The following is a 16536-nucleotide window of genomic DNA, read 5'->3' as shown; positions in this document are numbered from 1 at the left end:
AGAAAATAAAATTCTTATGATCTGATCGTGGAGGAGAATATTTGAGTTACGAGTTTGGTGTACATTTGAAACAATGCGGAATAGTTTCGCAACTCACGCCACCCAAAACACCACAGCGTAATGGTGTGCCCGAACGTCGTAATCGTACTTTACTAGATATGGTGCGATCTATGATGTCTCTTACTGATTTACCGCTATCATTTTGGGGTTATGCTTTAGAGACGGCCGCATTCACGTTAAATAGGGCACCATCAAAATCCGTTGAGACGATACCTTTTGAACTATGGTTTGGCAAGAAACCAAAGTTGTCATTTCTGAAAGTTTGGGGCTGCGATGCTTATGTGAAAAAGCTTCAACCTGATAAGCTCGAACCCAGATCGGAGAAATGTGTCTTCATAGGATATCCAAAGGAAACTATTGGATACACCTTCTATCACAGATCCGAAGGCAAGACTTTTGTTGCTAAATTTGGAAACTTTCTAGAGAAGGAGTTTCTCTCGAAAGAAGTGAGTGGAAGGAAAGTAGAACTTGATGAGGTAACTGTACCTGCTCCCTTATTGGAAAGTAGTACATCACAGAAACCGGTTTCTGTGACACCTACACCAATTAGTGAGGAAGCTAATGATGATGATCATGAAACTTCAGAACAAGATACTACTGAACCTCGTAGATTAACCAGAGTAAGATCCGCACCAGAGTGGTACGGTAATCCTGTTCTGGAAGTCATGCTACTAGATCATGATGAACCTACAAACTATGGAGAAACGATGGTGAGCCCAGATTCCGCAAAATGTCCTGAAGCCATGAAATCTGATATGGGATCCATGTATGAGAACAAAGTATGGACTTTGGTTGACTTGCCCAAAGATCGGCAAGCAATTGAGAATAAATGGATCTTCAAGAAGAAGACTGACGCTGACGGTAATGTTACTGTCTACAAAGCTCGACTTGTCGCAAAAGGTTTTCAACAAGTTCAAGGGATTGACTACGATGAGACCTTCTCACCCGTAGCGATGCTTAAGTCTGTCCGAATCATGTTAGCAATTGCCACATTTTATGATTATGAAATTTGGCAGATGGATGTCAAAACTGCATTCCTGAATGGATTTCTGGAAGAAGAGTTGTATATGATGCAGCCAGAAAGTTTTGTCGATCCAAAGGGAGCTAACAAAGTGTGCAAGCTCCAGTGATCCATTTATGGACTGGTGCAAGCCTCTCGGAGTTGGAATAAATGCTTTGATAGTGTGATCAAAGCATTTGGTTTTGTACAGACTTTTGGAGAAGCCTGTATTTACAAGAAAGTGAGTGGGAGCTTTGTAGCATTTCTGATATTATATGTAGATGACATATTACTAATCGGAAATGATATAGAATTTCTGGATAGCATAAAGGGATACTTGAATAAGAGTTTTTCAATGAAAGACCTCGGTGAAGCTGCTTACATATCGGGCATTAAGATCTATGGAGATAGATCAAGACGCTTAATTGGACTTTCACAAAGCACATACCTTGACAAAATTTTGAAGAAGTTCAAAATGGATCAAGCAAAGAAAGGATTCTTGCATGTGTTACAAGGTGTGAAATTGAGTAAGACTCAATGCCCAACCACTGCAGAAGATAGAGAGAAAATGAAAGATGTTCCCTATGCTTCAGCCATAGGCTCTATCATGTATGCAATGTTGTGTACCGGACCTGATGTATGTCTTGCTATAAGTCTAGCAGGGAGGTACCAAAATAATCCAGGAGTGGATCACTGGACAGCGGTCAAGAACATCCTGAAATACCTGAAAAGGACTAAGGATATGTTTCTCGTATATGGAGGTGACAAAGAGCTCATCGTAAATGGTTACGTTGATGCAAGCTTTGACACTGATCCGAACGATTCTAAATCGCAAACCGGATACATGTTTACACTAAACGGTGGAGCTGTCAGTTGGTGCAGTTCTAAACAAAGTGTTGTAGCAGGATCTACATGTGAAGCGGAATACATAGCTGTTTCGGAAGCAGCAAAAGAAGGAGTCTGGATGAAGGAGTTCATATCCGATCTAGGTGTCATACCTAGTGCATCGGGTCCAATGAAAATCTTTTGTGACAATACTGATGCAATTGCCTTGGCAAAGGAATCCAGATTTCACAAGAGAACCAAGCACATCAAAAGACGCTTCAATTCCATCCGGTATCTAGTCCAGGTGGGAGACATAGAGATTTGCAAGATACATACGGATCTGAATGTAGCAGACCCGTTGACTAAACCTCTTCCACGAGCAAAACATGATCAACACCAAAGCTCCATGGGTGTTAGAATCATTACTGTGTAATATAGATTATTGACTCTAGTGCAAGTGGGAGACTGAAGGAAATATGCCCTAGAGGCAATAATAAAGTTATTATTTATTTCCGTATATCATGATAAATGTTTATTATTCATGCTAGAATTGTATTAACCGGAAACATAATACTTGTGGGAATACATAGACAAACTAAACGTCACTAGTATGCCTCTACTTGACTAGCTCGTTAATCAAAGATGATTATGTTTCCTAACCATAGACATGTGTTGTCATTTGATTAACGGGATCACATCATTAGAGAATGATGTGATTGACATGACCCATTCCATTAGCTTAGCACCCGATCGTTTAGTATGTTGCTATTGCTTTCTTCATGACTTATACATGTTCCTATGACTATGAGATTATGCAACTCCCGTTTGCCGGAGGAACACTTTGTGTGCTACCAAACGTCACAACGTAACTGGGTGATTATAAAGGAGCTCTACAGGTGTCTCCAAAGGTACATGTTGGGTTGGCGTATTTCGAGATTAGGATTTGTCACTCCGATTGTCGGAGAGGTATCTCTGGGCCCTCTCGGTAATGCACATCACATAAGCCTTGCAAGCATTGCAACTAATGAGTTAGTTGCGAGATGATGTATTACGAAACGAGTAAAGAGACTTGCCGGTAACGAGATTGAACTAGGTATTGAGATACCGGCGATCGAATCTCGGGCAAGTAACATACCGATGACAAAGGGAACAACGTATGTTGTTATGCGGTCTGACCGATAAAGATCTTCGTAGAATATGTAGGAGCCAATATGAGCATCCAGGTTCCTCTATTGGTTATTGACCGGAGACATGTCTCGGTCATGTCTACATTGTTCTCGAACCTGTAGGGTCCGCACGCTTAACGTTACGATGACAGTTTCATTATGAGTTTATATATTTTGATGTACCAAAGTTCGTTTGGAGTCCCAGATGTGATCACGAACATGACGAGGAGTCTCGAAATGGTCGAGACATAAAGATTGATATATTGGAAGCCTATGTTTGGACATCGAAAGTGTTCCGAGTGAAAACAGCATTTTACCGAAGTACGGGAGGTTACCGGAACCCCCCGGTAACCTAATGGGCCTTAATGGGCCTAGTGGAGAAAGAGGAGAGGAGGCCTAGGGGCTGCCGCGCGCCCCTCCCCCCAAGTCCGAATTGGACAAGGAGGGGGGGCGGCGCCCCCCTTTCCTTTCCCCCCTCTCTTCCTTCCCCCCAAGTCCTAATCCAACCAGGGAAAGGGGGGGAGTCCTACTCCCGGTAGGAGTAGGACTCCTCCTGCGCGCCTCCTCCTAGGGTCGGCCGCACCCCCCTTGCTCCTTTATATACGGGGGCAGGGGGGCACCTCTAGACACACAAGTTGATCCCCGTGATCGTTTCCTTAGCCGTGTGCGGTGCCCCCTTCCACCATACTCCTCGATAATATTATAGCGGTGCTTAGGCGAAGCCCTGCGACGGTAGAACATCAAGATCGTCACCACGCCGTCGTGCTGACAGAACTCTTCCCCGACACTTTGCTGGATCGGAGTCCGGGGATCGTCATCGAGCTAAACGTGTGCAGAACTCGGAGGTGCCGTACGTTCGGTACTTGGATCGGTCGGATCGGGAAGACGTACGACTACTTCCTCTACGTTGTGTCAACACTTCCATTGACGGTCTATGAGGGTACGTAGACAACACTCTCCCCTCTCGTTGTTATGCATCACCATGATCTTGCGTGTGCGTAGGATTTTTTTTTGAAATTACTACGTTCCCCAACACTAAAAGCACGCCGACGCCTTCTGTCGATGCAGCACCTAGCAGCCCCCGTCGTCTTAGCACACCCCGTTGTTGTACTGTCGTGCCACCGCTCGCAGCTCTCAATGTCGTCGCTCGCACCATTGGCACGCCAGTTGAAGCTTTTTATCTCACTGTTTGAAGCTTTTCCCATGTCCGGTTGAAGCTTTTTTGCAGGTTGAACCTTTTCATTCGTGTCGATTGAAGCTTTTTTGAACTACGATGGAAGCTTATTTTGTAAACGGTTGCAACTTTTTTTTATCTTGCAGTGCCCGGTTGAAACTTTGTATATCTTTCCGTTGAATCTTTTTTCACCTAAGCTTGAAGCTTTTTTCGTAAACAGTTGCAACTTTTTCAGTTGACAGTGGCTGGTTGAAGCTTTTCTATATATGCTTGAAGCTTTTTTGTCAAGGGTTGTAACACTCTACGGGTGGTTTGTAGCTTTTTTGTTTCTGGTTCCAACATTCTACTGTTTGGTTGTAGCTTTCATCAAAGCCGGTTGTAGCTTCCGGCGTTGCTGGTTGTAGCACTGCCCTCGTCTCCTTTCACAGCGTCTGTTTCGGTTGAAGCAAGAAAAAGGTCATCGCTCTCAGCGCCGTCACCGACTGCAGAAGCCCGACAAAAGAAAACTTGGAGTAGTAGCAGGGGTGGGCCGTGCGGCAGCGGGGGTGAGGGCGTGCAAAACCATGGGTTCTGGTGGGGAGGTGGAAATAAAGGAGGGGGAGAGGTCAAGCTTGAGGGTGCCGTGTCCATGGCTGAAAGGCTCGCCCATAGCGCGCAAGATTGGCGACGAGAAGCCATGGAGATGCGAAAAAGGAGACAGGTTGAGGACGAAGACAGCCAGGACAGGATAAGGTGGGCCTGCTGGGGGATGAGCGCGCTGGGCCGCAGGATCGCTCCTTTATCGAACGCTTCGCGCGCGACCAACGTAACCGTTCGGCCGGTGCGCCGTGTATAAACATTACCCATTGTAGAATTACCATTTTCTACTTTATTTTCTTCCTTTAGTTTGCGGGTTTTATTCCTTTTTTTTCTTTTTTTCTCTCTTCTTTGTTTCCTCAAGTCCTTTTTTTTGAAATTAGTGATTTGTTTTCCAAAATCGATAAACTATTTTCAAAGTTGATGTTTTTTTCCAAAATCCATAAACTTATTCGTATTCGTGAACCTTTCTCTAAATTAAACAAACATTTTTTTTAAATTCATCGAACTTTTTTCTGGGTTTGTGATTTTTTTCAAATTTGATGAGCTTTTTTCAAATTAGATGAAACTTTTTCCAAGATCAAATGAACTTTTTCAAATTTGATAATTCTTTTCAAACCGATCTACTATTTTTCAATTTGATGAACTTTTTTCAAATCGGTGATATTTTTTTTGAAATTTGTGAACATTCAAATCGATGAATTTTTTGAAATTCATGAACTTTTCGGAAATCTATGATCTTTTTTTTTTCAGTTTGTGAACCTTTTTCCAAAATGGAAGAAATTTTATTGAATGGGTAATTTTTTTCAATTTACTTTTTTTTTACTTTTTGAGGAAAGTCAAAGGTCAACGGATTGACGTTGACCCGATCGAACAAAGCTGGGCGGCATGTTTTAAGACTAGCCACAATGGAGAGTAACATACATTAGTAACATACATATTTTTCTAGACTATGTTACTACCTTCATAGTGAGTAGTAACTTAAGTGTGGTAACATGCAAAGGTTCATTTATTATATTATAGACTCATATTGCATTGGGACATGTGATGTTACAGTAACTAGCTAAGTTACTACAACTAGCTCTCTCCTCATTAATTCATTGCCACATAAGCAAATTTGCTGAGTTGGACCCGATGTTACTGCTGAAGTTACTCCCACTGTGGCTAGTCTAAGGGATAAGAAGCTGGGAGGCTGTGTGCTACGAGCCTGGTCGCGTCTGACGGGCCGGCCCTTCAGAGAGGCGCCTGGGTGCCAGTTGGTTTCGCTAGCGCCTGAACCGCTGCATAGGAGGGAGCAATGAAGGAAGGAGCGCCCGTTTGGGAGACTCCCCAAGGGGGCACGCTCTTAGCTGCCGCCACGTGTCGCCCTGTGGGCGCTTCCTTTGAATTATTTTACACGCATTTTCTGCTTTCTAGATGGGGTTTTTCGGCTTTTCGGTTTTCCACTGGTCTTTCTTAGCTCTTGGAAAAAATTATATTTTTTTCTTTCACAAGAGTCACAAAATTGTTTTCGTGAGAGGCATGACCGTGCCTCTCGAAAACGAAAAAACACATTTTTTTGCTTCCGCTAAAGGCACGACCGATCGAAAATGAAAAGAAAACACGTTTCTTTTTTTTTCTTCCGTGAGAGGCACAAATTTGCTCCGGTTTGGTTTTTTCTTAAAGAAAGATTTGTCACCTATTAACATGGGATTTAGTTTTGAAAATCTTGAAGTGAGGAATCCAACGGTGACTGTTTTAAGATTTGGACACGGTTTAAGAGATAAAACATTTTGAATAAATGAATCTATGAAAAAAAGAAAAAACTCCCAGGTTACGACAATTGGCGTACATGCAGTCCGCCGCTTGTTGCAACCTGGAAAGATGGGAGTGACTTTTTCAAAGAATGCTTTTTTTTTCTTAAGGGTACAAGGAGTGCTCCTTTTTTTTGAGATGAAGTGCTGCTTAATCAGTGATTTCGTGTGCACCCCGTTCGCACATTATTGGGCCAGGATGCGAAACGAAGTTAGCCAGGCCGTGGGTTTGTCCGCCCAAACCAATAAACAGGCCAGATTTCAGCCGCGCCAGGTGACGACTGAGAGTTTGAGGATTTTACAAACACGCAGTTTTTCTTCAGGTATAGATAGAAAACCCAAACGCTGGATAGGAGGGCCAAAATTAGGATTGACAGTAGGAGTAGGATTCAGGGGGAAAGTAGAGGGGGACACTGCAGATCGAAGAAAGCACAGCCGCCGCCGATGAGCGCGACGGAGAAGAGCACGGAGGGGGAGGGGGTGGGGGAGGAGGGGTCCCAGCGCGTGGAGGCGTTCCTCGACATCCTCGGCCGCGTCCCGATGGGGGAGGTGGAGGGGGCGCTGACCTCCTGCGGCGTCGGCCCGACGGCGGAGGCCGCGGAGCAGGTGCTCAAGTCCACCACCTGCTACGAGCGCCCCAAATCGGCCGTCCGCTTCTTCCGCTGGGCGAAGGCGTCCGTGCAGCTCACCCCCTTGGCCTGGAACCTCCTCGTCGACATCCTCGGTAAGGCCGCCATGTTCGATCCCATGTGGGACGCCGTCCTCTCCATGAGCCAGGAGGGCGGCCTCCTCTCCGTCGCCACATTCGCCTCCATGTTCGCCTCCTACTGCGCGCGCGGCAACTTCAAGGAAGCCGCCATGGCCTTCGACGTCATGGAGCGCCACGGCGTGACGCCGGACGCCGTTGCCCTCAACTCCCTCCTCGCCGCAATGTGCCGCCGGGATGGCGGCGGGCAGGCCGCGTGGGAGCTTTTCGAACGCTACAAGACCACGGTCGCGCCCGACGCGGACACCTTCGCGATACTGCTCGAGGCGTGGGAGAAGGAGGGGAACGTCCAGCGCGCCAAGAGCACTTTCGGCGAGATGGTCGTTCGCGTCGGGTGGGACGCCAGCAACATGCCTGCCTACGATGCTTTCCTCTCCACGCTTGTGCGAGGGGACCAGTTCAACGAGGCATTGAAGTTCCTCCAGGTGATGCGGACCAAGGGCTGCCTCCCGGGGCTCAAGTTCTTTGCCAACGCGATCGCCCTTGTCGTCCGCAAGGGAGACCATGCCAATGCTATTGCTATCTGGCAAATTATGGTCTCGGATGCCGGACTGGTTCCCAATCTCCCAATGTACAACGCCGTAATTGGCCTCTGCTCTAGTGTCGGTAACACCGACTACGCCTTCCAGATGCTCGATGAAATGCCCTTAAATGGGGTCTTTGCAGATTCTGATACATATAATTCCATACTTGAGGGGCTCATCAAGCAGCGCAAGGCTCGTGAGACTGAAGGTTTCCTCGCGGAGATGAGCAAGAACGAGCAGCTGCCCTCGGCCTCCAACTGTGCTGCTGCTATCAGCTTATTTTCTCAGGAGTTTAACCCATCTGCCGCAGTTGACGTGTGGCACTGCATCGTGGAGCACCAAATTACTCCGGCTGAGGAATCAGCCAAAGAGCTAATAGCTGGGCTTCTCGACTTTAGCAGGTTCGCCGAGGTGAAGAAATATACCGATCAGATGCTTGACATGGGAATTGAGTTGCCCCAGCCCACCATTGAAAAAATGAAGCGAGCATTTTACAAGGCTGAGAGGCATCACACATATGACCAAATTGCACGAAGGTTGAAGCGGCGGTAACAACACATTGATGGTATAATTCATTAGGTATGTCTTCTTTCATTTGGATGCCACTGGTTGTTTTGGTGATTGCCATTTATTGTGTGAAACTACCAATTTTCATGACCTTATGTCACTTCCTCATTAGGCCTCAAGGTAATTAAACTACTTCTAACTATTATTCCAGATTACTACTTTCGTGGCCTATATATTGTTAGCCCTATCGGCTATATATTCATTTTGAGAAACCATGAGTCGTCAGGCTCCACTGCTTGGAAGTTTTGTTCGAAAGGAGGCAGACTCTAGCAGTTGCATTGCCTAATTTTGGGAAGTCTGACTTTTTCTGCTATGTCCCGTGGTTAGGGAGGGTGGAGATGGTGTGGCTAGGGGTTGGAGGAAGAGAGGATAATTTTGAGGAGGATGATGGCTGATAAACGGGAGAAATTAGACAACTTCATTCTACTTTATCCAACAGCCGGTCTCACCTTATATAGATGTTGAGACACCCTAGGAAAAAGAAACGCAAAACTCTGGAATATGGAAAAGAGGCCTAACTTGGGGGGGGGGGGCACATCTGGGCCTGGCCCGGGCTCAGTTTTTCCGCCTGAAGCCCGGCCCAAAAGCCTGAACAGGGCATAAATCACTATTTCAGTAGACATATAGGTATAATATATCATTTAAATATCCCAAATTCATTATTTTAATTAAAAAGTACACTATTCATGTGTTTCGGGCCGGGCCAGGCTGGGCTTGGGATTTGAGGTCAGGCTTTGCAAAGCCCGGCCTGAACCAGGCCCGACCTGGAGGATGCCCAGGTTTACTTGAAAGGCTTGGTGGTTGGAAGTATAGTCTTGGCTCTTGTTTATTATTCGTAACAAAAGAATTGTTAGCCCGCATCTATACCTCCGTTTACTAGTGCATGAGCAAAATTTTGTTGTCCTTCCATCGCAGGGACACCCATCTCACATGATAACCACATTACCCATGTGTAAAACCCCAATAGGAAAGGTATACTCCTAGACTCCTAGTTTGTACTTGCGGTTATGTTTGTGGCAAAAAGCTATGCTTGGAAGGTAAACACGCACAAGCATGGAAACCCAAGATGGCAATTTGCCCATAGGTATTTCGCAATTTTTCCCCATGGGTAGAGTATGGGTACGATTCTTTGCCCTTGGCCCTTGGTAACTTGGTTAGACAATCTCCAATGGCATCGCCCACTCCCTCGTGCTCATCCGAACCGGGCTTTCCAGACAGAAAAGGCCTCCAGCGGGCTCCCTACTTCGGCCCTATCTGACTCATAGTTCGAAATCCCCTACCGTAGTGTCAAATGAAGGGGAGTAGGGGAGTCCGGTCTGTCCGCCACGTAGGCCACATACACCGGAACCCCTCCCCGTCCCCACTCCACCCTTCCTTCTCCACTCTATTTGCTCGCGTCCCATCTCTCACTTCGGTGGCCATCGCCGTAACCCCACCCCGACGGCCGCTGCCGCTCCCTAGCTCGATCGTCGTGCTCCCACCTCGATTTGAGTCCACTACCCAGTCCATCCTCCACATGGATCTATCCAGCCACACGGATGTGTCCGACATGGACTCCAAGATGTTTGAGGCACTGTCGGCCATGCTTGGGATGAACTTGGAGAGCCTAGCACGCAAAAAGCACAACACCAAGCAAAAGGCTCAAGCGGCAGCTCCTCTAGCTAGCGTCCATGCCATGCTCATACCTGCACTTGCACGTCCGGCCGCCCAAAGAAGGAATAGATGAAATTGAGAAGGAGAGATGGCATGTGCCAAAAGAGATAGAATGAAGGAAGAAAAGAAGGACGGAAGGTTCAACACATTCATGGAGATACAAACAAAGATTGTTGAAATTGAGAATGGGGAGGATTGCACTTGAAAGAGAGGAAGTTGGACTGGCAAGGTTCATCGAGGAGTCGAGGGTCATGTTCACCGACACTACCATCATGGATGCCGATGCACTCAAGTGGGTTCCGCCGGATGCCTAGCAACATCAATGCACGCCATGAAAATGACGATGTACACTGTTTCATTTGGTTTGTTCAATCTGAATCATGAACTTTGATTGAATTGTTTGTCATGCATAATTTATCTTAAAATTGTTTGTCATGATATATCTACCGTTGAATTGTTCTTGATTGTTGCAAATGGATGAAAATTTGAGTCTAAGAAAACGAGGGCAGGGGGATTTGAGGTGTCGTTGTTTACCACTTTGTCCCCTTAGGGGACACCATTTGACCAACACCCTTGGAGACCCCCTTAGTCATGGGTTGGACATGTGTCTAATTTGTTTGCAACTAGTTACACGGGTAATATTTTAATAATTAAGTAAATATTTTTTGTTTCATATGACATGTTGGCCATCATGGATGTATCACATGTATTTGTGAACCTTGACTTATATGGTACTATTTGTACATGCCGAGATGACCTGATAGGTACCCTCGAACATGGATACCCATCGGGTTTAGGCATAGCCGCATAGGCATGATTGTCTTGCCATGAGTGGGTGATGAGCACCCTTGTGGGCATGGGTTTGATATTGCTCGTTGTGCCAATTCCTGTGTGTGCTCCACTCGTTTAGCTGCCAACATGTATTTTTCATTGACATACGAAACTAGGTCGTTCTTGTGATGTCTCCACACAATGTCATGTGACTAGGCTACTAACTCCACGGGGATATCATGTACTGTGCTCCTTACCATTTGCAGTGACAATGCGCTCCCTATCTCGTCTGTGTCATTGCCTCACTTAGGCATTGTTGATTCCTAGAACCATGAATCCACAATGACTTCACTTGTTTTTTTTTGCGGCATTCTTGCATTGTAAACGAACGACCAAGTTTTTCTTCAGAGGCCCAACACATGTGATTTCTAGAACCCTTGCATTCAGTTTTAGTTGTGTTGTTCTTGGGTAAACATGCTTCAAGGCATGCCCATGGGCAGTGGGCACCTCCCGTTGACAAGCATGTCAAGTGTCTATGCTTGTCTGTGGAATGCATGACTGACACTTTCATGTTGTCGATGTTTGTTTGCAACATGAAAGTGGTTAGGGTAATTTCCGACCGAAACCGTTTCCGAATCCGTTTTCATATGATACGGTAAGAGCTTTTTGACATCTGAACACAATCCGGTCTGAATACGAGTCCAATTGATAGGATATGGTACTAATATACCAGGCCGTAGGATAGTTCGTTTTTCCTAGTCGGATAATCCGACCTTTTAAAAATGGATATACAATTTATGTATGAAGAAGTTTTAAGTATTAAATAGCAATATGTGAATGTTATCTTTGCTTGTGAGACGAAACATGCTTTTTAGTGATCTATTTGGCTTATTTTAGTATATTTTAGTGCTTTATGTGTGTTTAAAGTGTATAAGTATTAATACTTGCTCATTGTTTATTTATAACTTTAGGGCAAAGCATTTATATATTTCTTGTATATGCATGTGGTATATGACCTTTTTTATCCGGATCCATTCCGTTACCTTACCATGTTTTAATCTCCATAATCCGCTATTTGAACTCGCATCGGCGCCGCTCCCGAATCTGACAATAAATATGCAATAGGATAAGGTATGAGCATTATCCATCCGAATCCGATTCGGTTTCATCCCTACTAAGAACAACACAAGGAATGTACGTAGATTTTTGTGACAGGGGTCGTCACCTTAGGTTACCAGAGGGACACAAGACATAAGCTTTACCCAGGTTCGGGCCATCGCGTGATGAACAATAACCCTACTCCTGCCTATATAGGATTTATATCCAATAGAGATTACAACCGGGTGCACAATGCCGTGTCTGGCGAGTTGGAGGCCGAGTTGCCGAAGTTGAAGGTGGACGACCTAGACGGAATGTCTAGGTGAGACATGCTAATTAGCTATTATATGCTTCTAGGGTTTCTGGAGTCGGACGAGTCCTTGTTCCTGCGAGTTGAAAAAGTCCATGATCTTAGTCGGTGACCACCTTCCTTCATGTCCATCATCTTGATGCACACGCCTTGGACTCCCTATTTGGTAGTTGTATGACTCCATTTTAGGGAGATTCGGGGCGGCATGCCTAGGGGAATCAACCACCCAAGTCCATGATCTTAGTCGGTGGCCACCTTCCTTCATCTCCATCATCTTGATGCACACGCCTTGGACTCCCTATTTGGTAGTTGTATGACTCCATTTTAGGGAGATTTGGGGCGGCATGCCTAGGGGAATCAACTGCCCAAATACGGGACCATCCGACCATGCGCAAGTAGGCAAATATGCCCCATTTTAGGACATGCGCATCATGGGCAAGTGCCGAATCATCTTTCCCTCGACGCATGGGCAACCATGTACGCAACACGCCTAGCTTACATCCCTATATCCTCTTCTATGAAAACACAGATAAGTAGATACCCTTTTGCCATCTTGCAATTTTGTGGTCACAGGTAGTTAATGTTTCAACCTACATTCACACAACATTAAGGCTTCCATCAATATCTCACGTGATCAACGATGGCGTTTTATTAGATGGTGACCTTGCGTGGTGGGGAAAATTGCTGGGCAGCCAAAAGCGGCAGGGCCCACCTAACTTTTTCTCTCTTCTATGAAACTCCTATGGACCCATCCATGTGACACTCTCCCCGGTCTTCTCTTTCTTGTGGAAATTTGAAATTTCTGAAAGTTTTGAAAGTCCATTTTTTGGAAGTTTGAATTTTTGAAAAGACAACAATTTTAAAATTTCCAAAAGTTCAGAATTTGCCAAAATATTGAAAATTTGAACATTTGAACTTCCAGCAAGTTCAAAATTCTAAAACGTGGGACATTGGATTTTTTGACGGTTGATATTGCAATTTCTAAAACTTAGCAAAAAGGAAAATTTTGATCAGGCGTGACTGCAAAGCTGGAAAGTGCCGCTAATCGGAAAGTGACCCGCCAGAGAATAAGCGGGTGGGTGAGCGCCAAACAGCAGCCCCTTGCTTAAAGATCTTGGTTCTGAACTTATAATAAATCTGAGTAGAACGTCGTGCCACCCAAATGTAATGCTTGGAACCTCCGTTGTCGTATGGTTGTGGGCGCCTTTGTCATTGTAGGGAACTAGGCACATATGCCCGTTGCAAGACGTGACCGCTTGTACCAAACCGCACTGAAGGACAACACCATGATTCGAGAGCTGACGCCACTAGGGGTCGACTCCTTGATGGCAGGACCTTGTGGGGCGATCGAATACCCCCCGCTCGGCACGCACTGTTATACACACTTTAATATATGAGTTAGAATTTCTACATTAATAACCTAAATTTGAAGTCATATACTTAAGAAACAAGCATGGTAGATATTAATAAGTACCTAATGAATAAAGCCGAATTAAATCTAAGGTTCTCTTCGATTCAAAGTATCTTTTAGGATTGTATCCATAGGATTTTTCTTCTTTCTTATTATGAAGGCTGTTTGATTTGTACTCCCTCCGTCCGGAAATACTTGTCATCAAAATGGATAAAAGGAGATGTATCTAGAAGTATTCTAGTTCTAGATACATCCCTTTTTATCCATTTTGATGACAAGTATTTTCAGACGGAGGGAGTAGGACCGTAATCCCTTTAATTTTTTCCTAGGGCATTTCCTACTGTCTCATGCTTCTGAGAAAAGTTATTGTCGTTTTCCTATGGTACACTCAAGCATTCATTGGTACAAATTCTTATGGTTGTCAAACCTACTGGATACAGGAAGTCATGGCATTGTACTCCCATATTTTTCCTACTCCTGTGTTTTTTCATGGTGCTTTTTGAATCCTGCTAATCATAGGGGCCTAATGTATATATTCCCATATTTTGTTCTTCCACGAGGCTTATGATGGCAGGAATGCGGCCTTCCCTTGGTAGCACTTGAAGTGTAGGGTATGGTAGCTTCGACAAGCTAAAAAAAACACAACAGTGGCAACCTTATATTGAGGGGAATCGTTAAGGGGTATATAGAGGAGCATGCGGGATCGGCAGTGGCACGGGATCCGCTTGATCTGTCAAAGTCGACGGTTTGTTGTTGGTTTGGGATATGGGCTCATTTTTTTGTTTAATATATGTGGTGGACTAAGCAGTACGCAATTGTACATGGGAAAGTAGCCGTTGCTTTTTTGGCACTGAGGTAAAAACCTAGCCTCCTACACTGGCAAGAGTATATTCTTAAGACTAGCTTCACTAAATTCTCTCCTTGCTGATTATGCCAAATATGTCTTGGCGCTAATAAACAAGTAGGGGGAGTAAACTGCACAGTAGGTTCACAAACTTGCCTTGTTGGATCAGTTTAGTCCAATAATTTGCAAAATGTGAATTCAACAGCCTAAACATGGCAAAGTGTTTGACCACCAATCTAAATGAGGCAAAGTGGTAGAGCAAAGTGCACCCCCACCCCCCCTTCTTTTTTTAGTTCCGCATGTACGCCCCTACTTCTTTGCCCCATTTGACTGCATTGCGCTCTCTCATTTTATTGCTGTTGCTTGGGTCATAGACACGGCCAGCCACCAGCATCTGTCTCAGGCAAGGTGAGAGAGTGGGAAAGAGATATGTTGAATGAGGGAGAGAGAACGGCTGAGAAATAGAGGAAGAGGTGATGTTTTTATTTTGGACAAATGTCAGCTTAGCTAGTTTTTTGTCTTGCGTGGCTTGCTTGTTGGTGGAATTGGACCAAAGATGCACCACTGTCAATTTTAGCATGCCCACTTCTTTAGAATGTCTGTTATTAAGTTCAGGTTTGTGTATTTATGTGACTCTGTTGCTTAGCTGATTTTTTTTAGTGTTTTAACCTGGACAACATAAGTTGGGCACCTCTTGTGGTGCTTTCAAGCAATCAACTTCCGATTTAAGCACCAAATGGTCCAAATCATTATGTTTTACTTTTATGATGGTGGAGTTTTACATGAAAAAAAAAACTAATCTGAAGATACATGAAAGATCAGTTTTACTTACGTGAATAGTAGCGTTTGTCCTCTTTTCTTCTGACTTTTTAATTATTGTCTGTCATATTTCTCAGTTTAATTACTCTTGAAGTATGAATTTAAGAGTGAAATTTTATTATACATAGATAGGATAAGAGTGAACCGCTATAGTGCAGGAGTGCACCACAGGTAGTGACTGCGTAGCATATGTTATAACCTGGTCATAGTAGTAGCAGTAAAAACATGGGCGTTCAAAATACCCGTCAAATTGTTTTGTTTGAAAGAATAAATCATCTTGTTCATGTTGGCTTGGATAAGAGCATTAATTATTTCTTCACTTGCTGGACTCATTGGCATGGATAAGAGCATCAAATCAGTGTAGCAGCCTCTTTCTGGAATCAACTGCCTTATGACCAGAAGTTGACATTTTCTGTTCTAATCTTTGGCTAGCTAAACTCTCCTTGGTTCCTCTGCAGAAACGAGCCAGACAGAGAAGCTGCAGGATGGGGTTTCAAAGTGGAACGTGGATGGAAGTAGATGTTGTTTTGCACCAGGTGGTTGTATGGTAGATGTTTCCTGGAAGTATAGCATTGTACTGTTGTACTTGGCATGGAAGAGCAGTTTCTGAGATAGCTGTAATGCTGTACTTTCGCATTAACTGGAGTAGTCTGTTGCCTTTTCCTCTGCAGTGTTTGTTTGACTGTTGATGGACAGGAATAGGGAGATTTCATTTCTTGCTCAAATATAAAAGCTTCTGAAAAACCGAGGTAGATTCAGGAGTACAGTAATCTATTTTCCCAGGTAGAATGCCCAAATAGGTTTTGATACTCCCCATATTTTCAGTTTTTATTAGGAGCTCATTTGACGACCAATTAAGAGCACCACCAGTGTTGCACAGAACTGGGACAGGCAACCTCACTTCCCATATTTTCGGAAGAGCACTCCTATTGTGGAAGTGGAACCAGCTCACCATTCTTGTAAATCGAGTGTCAGTCTGAAATGGGTTTGGGTTTTTTTTTTAAATTTTCCTAGAATCACACCGATTTCGATGGAGCTGTTGCCTTGTTATGCCATCCTGTTTTACCAACAGACCACACGTTCGGTGGACAGTGTGCAAGATGATCTGTCCCTTTCGACATGGAAGTGAACTCTCGCTTTGTTTTATAAACAAATTTGAAACGATAAGGAACGCATCGT

General features: G+C 44.6%; 1 protein-coding gene across 1 annotated transcript; it reads left to right on the top strand.

Moving 5' to 3' along the window:
* The first annotated feature begins 6981 nt into the window (after positions 1-6981).
* On the top strand, positions 6982-16023 carry LOC123189870 (pentatricopeptide repeat-containing protein At1g77360, mitochondrial). The gene is made up of 2 exons (XM_044602387.1): positions 6982-8463; positions 15816-16023. Exon 1 carries the CDS (start codon positions 7039-7041, stop codon positions 8434-8436), a length of 1398 nt encoding a protein of 465 aa, XP_044458322.1. The 5' UTR covers positions 6982-7038; the 3' UTR covers positions 8437-8463; positions 15816-16023.
* The last annotated feature ends 513 nt before the right edge of the window (positions 16024-16536 follow it).

Source organism: Triticum aestivum, chromosome 2A, assembly GCF_018294505.1.
Source record: "Triticum aestivum cultivar Chinese Spring chromosome 2A, IWGSC CS RefSeq v2.1, whole genome shotgun sequence".
NCBI classification, from domain to species: Eukaryota; Viridiplantae; Streptophyta; class Magnoliopsida; order Poales; family Poaceae; genus Triticum; species Triticum aestivum.
Note: the sequence above shows the minus strand (reverse complement) of the source record. Positions and strands in the feature narration are given on the sequence as shown.